This window comes from Ylistrum balloti, unplaced genomic scaffold (genome assembly GCF_031769215.1).
Source record: "Ylistrum balloti isolate Yb309-2 unplaced genomic scaffold, AGI_CSIRO_Ybal_v1 Utg372738, whole genome shotgun sequence".
In the NCBI taxonomy this organism is placed as follows: domain Eukaryota; kingdom Metazoa; phylum Mollusca; class Bivalvia; order Pectinida; family Pectinidae; genus Ylistrum; species Ylistrum balloti.
This window is the reverse complement of record NW_026783159.1, coordinates 42504-56283: the sequence shown is the minus strand read 5'-3', so window position 1 is coordinate 56283 and position 13780 is coordinate 42504. Positions and strand designations below refer to the sequence as shown.

Sequence of the window (13780 nt, the reverse complement as noted above, 5' to 3'; positions counted from 1 at the left end):
GGAATTGAAGGTTGTGTCAAAAGTAAACAACACCTTCAGATGTCTAGCTTTGTTTTTTGTACCGAGCTTTATAATTTGTCAAGTCTGCAATATTATTGGTTTTTTGTTAGTTTTCACTTTTAACACTTTTATCAATGAGATATTTTTCTATATTTCACAGGCAAAACTCTAATAAATTATGTCTTTAATTAAAATAGTAGACGCCAACGTTGGAGTTATATTGTAAATATTTTTCACTGATACTTCTGTATTTTGTATCGTAAACTTACCACAGAATACAACTTAGGGATATAGAAATTCTGGCACGACATACGTTAAATAAAATGCTACCAAACTATTGAAATAGAAGGTTTAGATCTCGAGAGATAAATTTTCTAAAACATTGGTTGCAATTTACGTGCCATTGTTTTGTGTAACCAAAAAGTCCACAAACATTGCGCAAGCAACCCTTTCTAAACCTGCGAACCGACTTGAATGAAACATCGTAGAAAATTTAAGCCTGTTAGAGTGATTTCTATGAAGGACTATAATTGCTCTTTTTACTTTCGTTGATATTTAAATTTTGTCAACACTAAGAATTGAACCTCACAGGAAGCTTGTGACCAGTGAAAAATAAAAAATATTGTCCAATGATCACTTGCATGCATCATTTTAATTTTCATCGTATTTTTCACATTTTATTTTTGTCTTTTACATCTTAACCTTGCCTATTTCTATCATATCTGAAAGAAATAATCAATAGGTTTAGCTTTCTAATGGTGTCTTATCAAAATATCAAAGACATGTTTTTTCTAGTGGTCAAGAAAATTGACTTATTCGTTTGTTAATAACATACCATTACAAATGTTTCAAACACTCTTTCTACGTTTTCTTAACTCATACATATGTTTGAAGTTCGGATCAGACAAATATGTTTTGACAATTATTTCGATCAGTTATGACTTTTCTAAGATACCTCCTATATGTCATTTTACAGTACAGCTAACAGATCCTATATCGATCAGTTATGACTTTTCTAAGATACCTCCTATATGTCATTTTACAGTACAGCTAACAGATCCTATATCGATCAGTTATGACTTTTCTAAGATACCTCCTATATGTCACTTTACAGTACAGCTAACAGATCCTATATCGATCAGTTATGACTTTTCTAAGATACCTCCTATATGTCACTTTACAGTACAGCTAACAGATCCTATTTACATTTCTTAAGAAACTCATTTAATGCGACCGGAGAGGGGTTATTTTCGTCTAGCCCGTAGTTCCATAGTATAATCAATGATTGATTTTCCTTTCCTTAGGGTCAAGTTGGCAAATACCGATAATGGGTTTCTTGTTTATGTGATATTAATTATCATTTCAAGCTGTTGAATGGACTTTAGATAAGTCTACTTACAAATACCTACAACTTTCACTACAATATTTAGCTTCCCAAAACTATAATAATACAATCTCCCCTTAACATGCCCTTACTTAGAACCTCGTAATTTTCATGAACCTACAAATCATGGTGTTTTGAAAAGAATGCTTTCTACAGCTGTCACTAAGTGACTGTAGAATTATTAAAGTTAAACCCCCTTATTTGACAAAATTTTAATTATGGAAAATTGACACATCGAATAAATAAATTTGCTTAACAAATACATGACAACCTGCTTATACAGGAACTCGGTGACATTTACTCATCAGCAAATCTACATATAAAGTGTAAATTGTACTACAGATCATTCATGTTCTCACATTTTGTTGAGTAGATGTGTAAAAAAACACTCACCAAGGAAAATATTTTCAAAAAAGAACTGACTAAATTTTAGAAGAAAAAAAACTGTACACGCAAAAGACTTCTAACATAAAATAGTCACGAGTTTATTGAGCTACTAATACTTCCTATGCACGGGACACACATATAAACATACAGATAATCACTTACCTTTAACTCTTAGCATCATTAGATTGTGCGGGAAATAGAACGAACATCAGCTGTATGGTCTAGGAGACATATAAGTTTTTCAGAACAGAATGCAGATACGGTGAAGGCATATTTCCTGCCGCCAGTCCGTAACTTATAGAGCAATATATTGGGAATGCCATCAGAATTCAAGTCAAATATATTTGTGGTAAAATTATATGTCATATCATATTAACTGTTTGGTGTTAGTCTAGAAATACAAAACACCTAAGAATTAATTAAGTTTAAGAGCTCTGGTAAAATAAATTAGTCCTTCATGCATATACACAAATCTACAAACAATTCATTTAGATTGAGACATATACATCAACTTTCGCCGTCCACGAATGTAACGACCTGATTTCCACATTTATGTTGTGTGTTTCAGTCCATCCTTGTACTAAACAAAACCAATTCAACAAATAACAGATATCTCGATGGAAGTTGAACAATTTAATAAAGATAATGGATGATATATCTATCACCTTCACAACTATCATATATAGATGAGTTAGTAATTTGCTTTGACAGTCTAAAACACTAGTTGAATACTCTTTATGGAATACTGCAGAACTAGAGCAATAAAGAGAGATAACACTGTCATTTTTACCATCTCTGACTCCGTAGATAGTTGCTCGATAACATTTTTTTCGAAGTTCTGTCGTTACTTGCTCACAACGGCTTAGTGATTAAGGACCATGACTAAACGAATGAACGATTCTTTCATGCTAGTGACGAATAAGAGCATTTTTATATCCCGCCTGGCGGGAAATTTATCGGGCATCAATAGTTCCAATGCGGAGACTACTTGGCAAATTTCTCTTTGACAGAATGTCAAATAATATTACACAAATACATCGAATCAATTATCTTTCATGCGTGGCGAATGAAAACTATTAAGTCGCTATGATATGAAAAACATAACGTTGGAATCGTGTTAATCAGTGAACAGGTAAATACACGTATTAAATTCGGAGTAGCACCTGACATATATAGGCGAGCATAGTAAAACATGTTTCAAAACAAATACATATATGTACGTTTTCATGATAACCCAAAGCGTCATACAAACCATCGACAAACATCCACACGTCTTTTTTGTTTTAAGGACGATAATTAACATACAGATAAACTTATATTGTCAAGATAATTATTAAGACGAATTTCTAAAGAAGCTAATTCACTTTCAAGAGGAAATTCGACATTTCCCATTCAAGTTGCTGGTGTATCACGAATCAGTTATGGAACTTACGATACCATTCCTCAGAAATTATTGCTTTTTACCTGGCATTTAAAAAGATAATTAAATTGTATCTAATGTTTCATAATATAAATACTATTGTTTTATCATTATTGACCATATTCAGTGGAACTACACGGTAAAATTCGGTGAAGGATAGCTGGCAGCTAAAACAACAGCATGTTAGATACTCGTGAAAAAGAGTTTAGAAGTAAGGATAGGCTGGAAGGTTATCAGTTGATTTAAATCTGATGCGAGTAAATCATATATCAGTTTTTTGCCTTTGTTTATCTGATCAATTGTATATTAACTTATTTGTCTCCCTTTTGCCGTTGTGCATATGCTACAATTCAATGTTAAACACAAGCAGATAAAGTCTATTCGATTTCATTGTCAACTTTGATCAACTTTGATGGATTTTGTTCTTCACATATTAGTTTCTTCACACATCAAACAAGGCTGCCGGATGCATTGATATCACCAAATATAATACATAGACACCATGTGTAAAGGTCGGAAACAGTATATGAAGATATACACATGTGCATAATGGAACAAAGTGACAGTACAATTGTAATACTTTACTCTTTAAAATTCCTTCTTTGTGATGAGAAGTGGAAGCGTTAATTATTGTTTTGTATGCCCCACATAATAGTAAGTTGTGGACAATTTAGCGTTTGATGATATTGTGATTGAGAATTCGACGTGTTTTAAATAGCACAACAAATACAACAAATTTTCTGTGATCAGCCTTTCACAGTAGATTTGCTTAAACGTTTACGGAGAACAGGCTGTGAACTTCCGTCCTATAGATAGGTTAAAAAAATAATCTAGAACTACAAATTAACCCTTAAAGCGAGCATGTAGAATGGAAAAATAACTATAAGATTAAAAAAACTTAATTAATGTAATACATAAAGTCATTGATAATCCGAAACTCATTCTGCTTAAACGTGTAAAGAAAGTTGAAAAATTGAATTTGGTTTCATGTAAGTAAAATCCACACAAGAGCATGCTAATCGAGAAAACGTGTTCATAAGTAGCTAATCCAGTCAATAGCACGGATTTTCATCGCTAATAAAACCAAGTCTATTGTATTTAATGTGGCGTCACATATATTGATATATAGACGAATGTCTTTAGTTTGAGAAAAAAACTCACATAATAGCTCTTTGATGACTCAAAGATCTGAAAGCATCTCAATAGAGATCACATAACATTGATCACTTTGCGTTCGTTCTAATATCTTCATATTTGAAACATTAATACATACTGATTGAAGTCAACATCAGATGTTTAGCTTCTTTGCGCTGAAGTGTTGTTAAAGAACTATTTATTCATCGTACCCTGACTTCTGTTTGTGGATATTCTACAAAAGAAATATACCATTCGCCGCCATTCATATATTCTTGTTATTAAATTGCCAGTTTTTCATCATCAAAGCAGTCACTTTCTCTTCCCTACTTCTGGATGGTATCGTAGATGTTTCTTACATTATCAACTTTTGACAAATCTAATCCTTCATAGTTGCGACGGTCATCGGTGATATCTTCAAAAAGTAAAGAAAATATGAACATATTACATGTTAAGTCTTCTTTTATAATGGGATGTTTGAGTTCCCGGCGTTCTGTTTCCCGTTATAAGTCCATATCTCGTTTATTATGCAAAAATATCGATGTGTGGCAGGATATCGGGCTTTTTAAGCATATATACATCACTTGTATCAAATTATTAAAAAATGGGATTGTCATCAAGAAGATCGACCCCTTGACCAAGGAATGTGACAGGAAAATCGGATGACTGGATATTATTAATACAGACGTTTAAGTAGGCCTACCCAGATGCTAATGATTGTTGTGGACAAATATCAATTTTGGTATTGTTTACAAAAGTCTGCAAGATTCATATGAGTGTAAGCTGATATACAGGTCACCTGACTAGTCTCTTCTAGCGAGTCAAGCGGTACTAAGTACATGCACTGACTTAAAAAAATGTAGATATTGTTTAGATCGAAGTCCGTGGTATTAATATAATTGTCCGCCTGAAGAGCTAAGGGATGGTCGTTAGATCTCAAGCAGTGTTAGAACCTTTTCATTACTTTTGTACCTACTAGTGTATGACAAGAAACCGCGACTGAAGCAGATCTGACACTTGCATCTGATAAAATGAAAATAAGACCCGTGTCTTTAAATATCTAGCTAGGTCGTGATGATTATACCAATATGGTTTATATCTTTTTCAATCATACAATACTCCTAAAGTCTCAATGAATCATAATATTTCACAACAATTGCGAAACAAGTCGTTTTCTAACTTGTTTATCACTCTTGTTGGCCCAGATGAATGGATAAAAAATCTGATTGCCATTCTATCAGTCTTCCATTTGCCAAGTGCACCTCGCGATGCTAATCTGAGTTTTTTCACGTAACGATTCGCCATTGTTTTATTTGTGTTACAAGCGACGCCACGACTTACAGCGTTCGCATAGCTTACACACTAGCGCCCCTCTGTGGTTAGTTCCATGGGTGAGCCCCAATGTATATTCTATCTACATCATATACAATGTATATAATGATATCAACTATAGACTTGAGCATGTTCCAGCATTATCAACGCTCGTCTTTGAACCTTAAGATATCATCGCTATGTTTTATAAAACAATGATTAATGACTGATGCTGTGTTTTAACTCACTTTTCGTCTGCATCTCAAAGACTGTCGACGGGATCGAAGGTGTTTTAATCTTCTTTCTGAAATACATTAATCCAGCTAGTGTTGAATCATCTGCCTATCAATGAATTCAGAATAGGTATCGTTACCTAAATTTAACTAATATACTCACGTATAAATATTGTGATATTATCAACCTTTACTCAAAAATATATATTCAGTCTTTAACGTTTGAATTACAGAGTATGCAACTGTTTAGTTTGACATGCTTACGATTGTCTGAAACAAAACACAACGAAACCGATATTACAGCTAACGGAAATGGCCAGAAAAGTGCCTAGAAGTGCGTAACCAATTACAACTCTGGTATTCTGAAATCTATTCATTGTACCTTATTATTGCAGTTTTACATTTAGGGGGTCATACTTAACTAAAGTAAGATAATCAAAATGCAAATGTACATACATTCAAATAATACATATAATCTTCATTTTAAAATGTGGTTTTGACCTTATCAGTGAACAATTTAAACTAAAACTGAACGTGATGTGCTTACTATTCCGTTATCTCCAAGTCCATTTTCCACCCGTTTGTTGTTAGATGTGACGTTTTCTAGTTAAAAGACAAAATAAGACCGGTTTATTCAACTATAAAACAATTATATACATACTTATTTTAAAAAATAAATAAATGTATTTTTTACTTTATAAAGATTACTTTTGATACATGACGTTCCTATCCATCCATCTGCCCATCCGGGAGTTTCACATTTCCCGAAGATATAAAAATACCCACCTTTGGCATAGTGACATTCCAACTGACATCCAAGACCTAAGTGAGTGGAGTTACCAGCTGCAAAAAAATCGAAATTTAAAAAAAAAGACAGAAAAGAATTAAATGTATATTCAGACGATATTATGTACATTACAATGTTTCTAAATGGTCTTTTTAGTCATATACACAGAAAGGACCAATCTGATGATTTCATTTCAACTCAAGTGATCGAGTTTTGTGTTATGTTATTCACATAATTATTAACAGATATTTAATGCATAATTACGAAATTTATGATTGTGAAGTGTAAGATTTATCTAATTTATGTTTAATAACTCTGAGTTTCAGTGGTATTTAGCTGAATCACTGTTTAGTGAATGTGATGTTATAAAAATATATATTTCTGCTGTATTATGGAACGCGCATCTTTAAAGTTCTGCAAGAGTTATCGGACTTGTTGTGATTTCCAGTTTGTTTACATGTGTTTTTCAGTACAGCTAGGAGCTGTTTTACTCAATTATCTTCATGTGTCATTTAGATCTAGTGCTAACCATTGAGTAAGTACCATGTAAGATGTATGTACATAACAGTAATTTAGTGCATTAACTGTGTCAAAGTCGATAATCTTACCTAGAACTGGGATTTACTCGAAGCGTGATTTGTAAACCGGAACACGTGTTTGCTTGGTAGGCCTTCTAATGCATTGAGATTACTAAAAGTTTGAGACACCACAGTAAGAAATCAACGACCTGCATGGAAATGACGTCATCAGTCACAGGCTCCCGTCCCCGGACAAAAAGCACCAAAGGTATGGAACAATTTGAGCATGCTGTTCTTAAATACCATAGAAACATGTCAAACAAACGAAAAAATCTAGAATCAGTATTATCTGCGTTGTTTAACGCAGCCACCAGCCCACTGGCCGACATCAGCAACATTAAGGATGACTTCTCCAGCACCTTCGCAGATTATAAAAAGATCTCGACAGAGTTCATGTCCTTCCTGTCCAGAAACCCATGTAATCAGAGTAGCAGGGAATACTCATCACAGTTACTTATTCTAAATGTTTTGACAGACAAGTACCAAAGAGCCTTATCAATGATCAACGCTGAATTAGCAGAAAGTAAACCAACTTTATCAGCACAAGGGTCTGTTAACACAAATGTGCCATCAAAGCATAAGTCTATGAAATCAACACAGGGATTTGTGAACACACATGTATCATCAAAACATAGGTCAAGGACATCAGCCTCATCTACAAGGTCCATGGTTAAACAACAGAGGGCTGACACCGAGATTAAGAGGGAGCGACTAAAGCTCGCAGAGGAAGAGGCTTCAATTAAAAAACAACAAGCTGTGCTCCAAGCGGAACTTGATGTATTGGCGGTAAAAAGGGAAGTTAAGGAAGCTGAGGCCAAGCTTATAACTATGCTAGAACAACAAAGTGACAGTGATGACAGCAGTTTGTCGTATGAGTTAGGAGAAAGGTCAAGTAGAGTGACACGATTTGTGGAGGAACAGAACTTGAGGCTTAATCTCTCCTCAGAACCTGAAGTAAGTAAGTTTGTCAGAGGGAGTAGCGTGTCGTCTCATAAGGGATCTGAGTCATGTATCGATGAAGCATCAGGGTGTTGTAGCCATATACCTTTAACTCAGGTTAGGTTTGACTGTTCACCCACTTTGTTACAATCCTCCCAAGGATACTTCATTTTGAGTCACCTACATGTACCTCCAATGCCAATACGTTGCCTGGAAACCCCGAACCACGTACGCTACAGCCTTCAAAACAAAGTAAACAAATGTCGTCCACTCCGGGTCCATTGCCATTGTTAGACATATCATCAGTCACTTCAACCAACAATATATCATATGCAATTACCTCACCAACGACAAATGCCTTGAACCCGGATGCGCAAGAATTTCACCCATCACCTACAAAGCACCTCTTGAAAAAGGATTTACTCCTCTCTAGACTCACTAAGTTCACAGACTGCCCAGAGACCTATGCTGTATGGAAATCTAGTTTCAGAGGTATCATAACAGAGCTTGGAGCTTCTGCTACAGAGGAAATGGACCTCCTGGTAAAATGACTAGGTGCAGATTTCAGCAGGCAAACCCTGAACATAAGATCTGCATACCCTGAGGACCCAAAGGTAGGGGTGGCAAGAATCTGGGAAAGATTAGAGGATCGTTATGCTGGTCCAGAGATGGTGGAGGCTTGTCTGAAAGCCCGTGTCGCTGCTTTCCCCAATATTTCAAACAAAGACAGTAGTCGATTGTTTGAACTTGTTGACCTTGTATCCGAGATTGCTGCTAGGAAAGCAGGAGTAAACCCTATAGTGGCCAAGATACCTGTTAGTATACAGCAAAGGTGGACTACACATGGCATCAAGTACAAGAAAAACCATGGTGCGTCATACCCTCCTTTCACTGTTTTCATAGAATTCCTGCCTGCGCGACATTGCAAGGGCGAGAAATGACCCTGGGTTCAAATATGACCAGCCAGATGCGTCTACCACAATGTCAAAACCTGTCAAAACAGGAAACAGACCTCCCAAGGTTTTGGTATCTGCAAGAAAAACTGAGGTGGAAAAACCATCAGAGCTTGCCCTGTCCTGTCCTTTACATAAGACAAAACACACGCTCAACAAATGTAGAGGTTTCAGATCGAAGCCTATAGAGGAAAGGAAGAAGTTTCTTCGTGAGAACTCTCTCTGCTTTAGGTGCTGTGGCACTGGAAAACATTTGGCCAAGGATTGTGATGTATCCATAAAATGTGAAATTTGCAACAGTAACCGACATCCGTCAGCTCTACACATTACAACTCCTCTTAGCAAGTCATCAGTTCCAGATAAAGAACAGGCTAAAACAACTCCTACAAACCCTGTTAATTCAACATGTACACAGGTGTGCAAGAATCCCTTGGGCATGAGTAAATCCTGCGCGAAGACTGTCCTTGCGAAAGTGTACCCTACTGGCCAGCCAGACCAAGCTCTCAGACTCTATGCCATCATTGATGATCAGAGTAACCAAACGCTTGCTAGGACTAGTTTCTTTGACTACTTTGGCGAAGAAGGCAACCACACCGAGTATACGCTATCCTCATGTTCAGGCTACATTTCAGCTTCAGGAAGAAAAGCAAGAGGATATGTTGTTGAGTCTCTTGATGGCACAACGGCTATTGATCTACCAGATTTGATTGAGTGTGACATGATACCAGATGCCCGGGATGAGATACCGACTCCGGAGGCTGCCTTTCATCACCCCCATTTACGTGAGATAGCAGATTACCTTCCGGCATTAGATCCTAAAGCCGATATTATGATGATCATAGGGCGAGACCTTCCCACTGCACACCATGTGGAAGACCAGAAGATTGGTCCACCTGATGGGCCTTATGGGCAAAGACTCAAACTTGGATGGGTAATTATTGGTGAAGTCTGTCTTGGAAGTGTTCATCAGACACCTTTCGTCACTAGCAACAAGACTTACACCCTGAGAAATGGACGTCCTTCCTTGATGGAGCCCTGTCCTAATTGCTTTGAGGTAAAGGCGGATAGCCCAGAGCCCTGTTTCCCTGTCTACCTCAAAGGACCAAACGATGATGTGCCAGGCTTCTCAGTGGAGGACAAGGAGTTTCTTCATATAATGGATTCCTGCATGAAAAAGAATTCAGAGGGAAACTGGTCAGCGCCCCTTCCATTCAAGCCAGATCAACCTAGACTTCCTGACAACAGATCTCAGGCCTTACAAAGAGCAATGTCCTTGGACAGGAGTCTACACAGAGACGCTGTAAAGCGTGCTCACATGACTGAGTTTATGGCCAAGATATTGAACAAAGGGCATGCCGAAGTCGCTCCTCCTCTGAAGGATGGTGAAGAACGTTGGTACCTTCCTCTCTTCGGCATATACCACCCCAAAAAGCCTGATAAGATAAGAGCAGTATTTGACTCATCTGCTCGATGTAATGGCATCTCGCTCACCAGCGTACTTATGACAGGGCCAGACTTAGTCAACAGTTTACTTGGTGTACTTTTGAGGTTCCACACCCAGCCTGTAGCCATTACAGGTGACGTCGAGCAGATGTTCTACTGTTTCAAGGTGGATAAATCACATCGGAATTTTCTCCGGTTCTTCTGGCATGAAGACAATAACACGTTAAAACAGCTTATCGAATACCGTATGACAGCACATGTCTTTGGGAATTCGCCATCACCTGCAGTGGCCACTTATGGTCTCAGAAAAGCTGTCGAGGGAGCGGATGCTGATGTGAAGGAATTTGTTCATCGTAACTTCTATGTCGATGATGGTCTGACGTCGACTTATGACGCCGATACAGCTGTGTCCTTGATGAAACGCACTCAGCATACATTACGAACAAATGGTAATATAAGACTTCACAAGGTCGCATCCAACAGGAGAGATGTGCTTGAGGCTTTCGGTCCAGACGAGCTTGCGGGAGATATCAAGAACTTGAACATGAGCGTCGACTCCCAACCTGTACAGAGAAGTCTAGGTCTCTCCTGGAACCTAGCAGGGGACTTCTTTACATTCAACTCACATCTTGAGGATAAGCCATATACCCGACGTGGGATCTTAGCAACGATAAACGGTCTATATGATCCACTCGGCTTTGCAGCTCCTGTTGTCCTCAAAGGGAAGCTGCTCTTTAGGGATCTCATTTCATCAACATTGGGTTGGGACGATCCGCTTCCTGAAGACAGTCGACGTGACTGGGAGTTGTGGAAAAGGTCCCTGAAGGAGTTAAACTACTGTAAGGTCCGTAGGTCATACTGTGAGTTACGACTTCATCAAGGAATGAAACAATGTCTGCACGTATTTTTCGATGCGTCCAAGGACGCCATTGCAGCAGTAGCGTATTTTAAGATCACGGAAGACGATGGAAACTCTCACGTCTGCTTTGTTCTAGGAAAGGCCAAAGTAGCCCCTCATCATGGGCATACTATTCCACGATTAGAACTTTGTTCCGCTGTCCTTGCTACAGAGCTTGGACAGATCATCGCTGATCAATTAGATGTCAACCCAGCAGATATCCGTTACCACTCTGATAGCAATGTCGTCCTCGGCTACAGAGGGGAGCGCGGGAACTGGAAAACTTTCGAATCTGGAGAGAGCAAAACGAGTCATACTTAGAGAGACCCAGAAAGAGGCTTTCCCAAAGGAAATCCAGAGCCTACAAAATTCAAAACCTATTCCTTAAGACAGTCACATTTCTTCACTTTCACCTTACTTGGACGAGGAAGGGATTTTGAGGGTAGGAGGTCGACTGGATACAATTCATTGGAGAAGAACCCAGTTAATCTTCCTGGCAAACACCATACAGCGAAGTTGATCGTTCTTCACTTCCATGCCAAGGTTCATCACCAAGGTCGACACTTCACTGCAGGCGCTGTCCGCTCCGCCGGTTTCTGGATCACCGGGTCCAAGAGGCTAATCTCATCTCTCATCCATAAGTGCGTTCGTTGTCGTCGTTTACGTGGAAAGACCGCTGTTCAGCTCATGGCTGATCTGCCAGCAGATCGCCTCACTCCTTCGCCCCCATTTACATATGTTGGAGTGGACATTTTTGGACCATGGTATATCTCCTTTCGTCGAACCAGAGGATCCCATTCCCAGCAGAAAAGATGGGCTGCGCTATTTACGTGCCTAGTCATACGGGCGGTACATATCGAGGTCATTGAAGATATGTCGTCATCCTCGTTTATCAATGCCCTTCGCAGGTTTTATTCGATTCGTGGACCTGTCAGTGTTTTTCGGTCGGACAGGGGGACAAATTTCGTCGGATCCACCGATGCTCTCGGAATCCAAGCTATCAACGTCGAAGACATGGAGATGTCTAATCATCTTGTCAACATCGGCACTGTTTGGCGGTTCAACCCACCTCATGCTTCACATATGGGTGGCATCTGGGAGAGGATGATCGGTACTACGCGCAGAATACTTGACTCCATGTTACTCGACGTGAAAGGAAAGGAGCTCACACACGAGGTACTGACAACACTCATGGCAGAGGTCACAGCTATCATAAACTCTAGACCCATTGTCGCTGTTTCAGCGGATCCAGAGGATCCACATGTACTCTCACCTTCCGTGTTGTTGACACAAAAATCGCCAGAATTACCCACATGTCAACTCACGGATGTCAATTTGAAGGATCCTTACAGGATCCAATGGAAACAGGTTCAAAATCTTGCCAACAACTTCTGGGATAGGTGGGAAAAAGAGTACCTTGTCGGTTTACAGGTGAGGCCTAAATGGCGTCAGGGACTTCCGAACTTCCAAATGGGGGACATAGCATTGATGGATGATCAGAACCCTCGTGTTGAGTGGCCTCTGGCTTTGGTGCAAAGAACATTTCTAAGTGATGACGGCAAGGTTCGGAAAGTCGAAGTAGCCGTGTGCCGTGATGGTGTAAGAACGACCTACATAAGGCCAATTACCCAGTTGGTACCACTAATTTCCACAGAGTGAGGTGTTCATTGATCTCTCAACATGGATTGTGCAAGATAAGTGATACGTGCAAGCAACATTTGAATTTTTTTGTAGTTGTGTTTATCGAAAGACACGTTCATCATATTTGTGTAGTAATAGATGCAATTGTATGACAATATATTAGTGACGTGTTTCACACGCCAGGAGGGGAGTGTGATGTTATAAAAATATATATTTTCTGCTGTATTATGGAACGCGCATCTTTAAAGTTCTGCAAGAGTTATCGGACTTGTTGTGATTTCCAGTTTGTTTACATGTGTTTTTCAGTACAGCTGGGAGCTGTTTTACTCAATTATCTTCATGTGTCATTTAGATCCAGTGCTAACCATTGAGTAAGTACCATGTAAGATGTATGTACATACCAGTAATTTAGTGCATTAACTGTGTCAAAGTCGATAATCTTACCTAGAACTGGGATTTATTCGAAGCGTGATTTGTAAACCGGAACACGTGTTTGCTTGGTAGGCCTTCTAATGCATTGAGATTTCTGTTATAAATCGAACATTTTATTAAAATCAGTTTCTTACCCTCTCCGGAGGTTCTGTGTGTGATATTGCTGTCCTCCCCGGAGGTTCTGTGCATTATTTCCGAATAAAAGTTTGAGACACCACAGTGAAAGTTTTGTAAGTAACT

The 13780-nt window shown here is 38.6% G+C and overlaps 2 protein-coding genes across 2 annotated transcripts; one reads left to right on the top strand and one right to left on the bottom strand.

Moving 5' to 3' along the window:
* Window positions 1–4651: 4651 nt before the first annotated feature.
* Window positions 4652–6246, bottom strand: LOC132564760 (uncharacterized). Its single transcript, XM_060229388.1, has 3 exons — window positions 6134–6246; window positions 5885–5940; window positions 4652–4740 (listed from the first exon to the last, which is right to left on the bottom strand). The coding sequence occupies exons 1-3, from the start codon at window positions 6244–6246 to the stop codon at window positions 4652–4654; spliced, it is 258 nt and encodes an 85-aa protein (XP_060085371.1).
* Window positions 6247–9154: 2908 nt separating this feature from the next.
* On the top strand, window positions 9155–11788 carry LOC132564759 (uncharacterized). The gene has a single exon (XM_060229387.1). The coding sequence runs from the start codon at window positions 9155–9157 to the stop codon at window positions 11786–11788; it is 2634 nt and encodes an 877-aa protein (XP_060085370.1).
* The last annotated feature ends 1992 nt before the right edge of the window (window positions 11789–13780 follow it).

Excerpts from the sequence above, each read along its gene's own strand:
- LOC132564760 (XM_060229388.1), bottom strand. The coding sequence starts at position 6,246 with ATGAATAGATTTCAGAATACCAGAGTTGTAATTGGTTACGCACTTCTA. Across the intron at positions 5,941-6,133 it reads GTGTTTTGTTTCAGACAATC|AAAGAAGATTAAAACACCTT; the intron begins GTAAGCATGTCA and ends AATGTATTTCAG. Across the intron at positions 4,741-5,884 it reads CTTTGAGATGCAGACGAAAA|ATATCACCGATGACCGTCGC; the intron begins GTGAGTTAAAAC and ends TACTTTTTGAAG.
- LOC132564759 (XM_060229387.1), top strand. The coding sequence starts at position 9,155 with ATGTCAAAACCTGTCAAAACAGGAAACAGACCTCCCAAGGTTTTGGTA.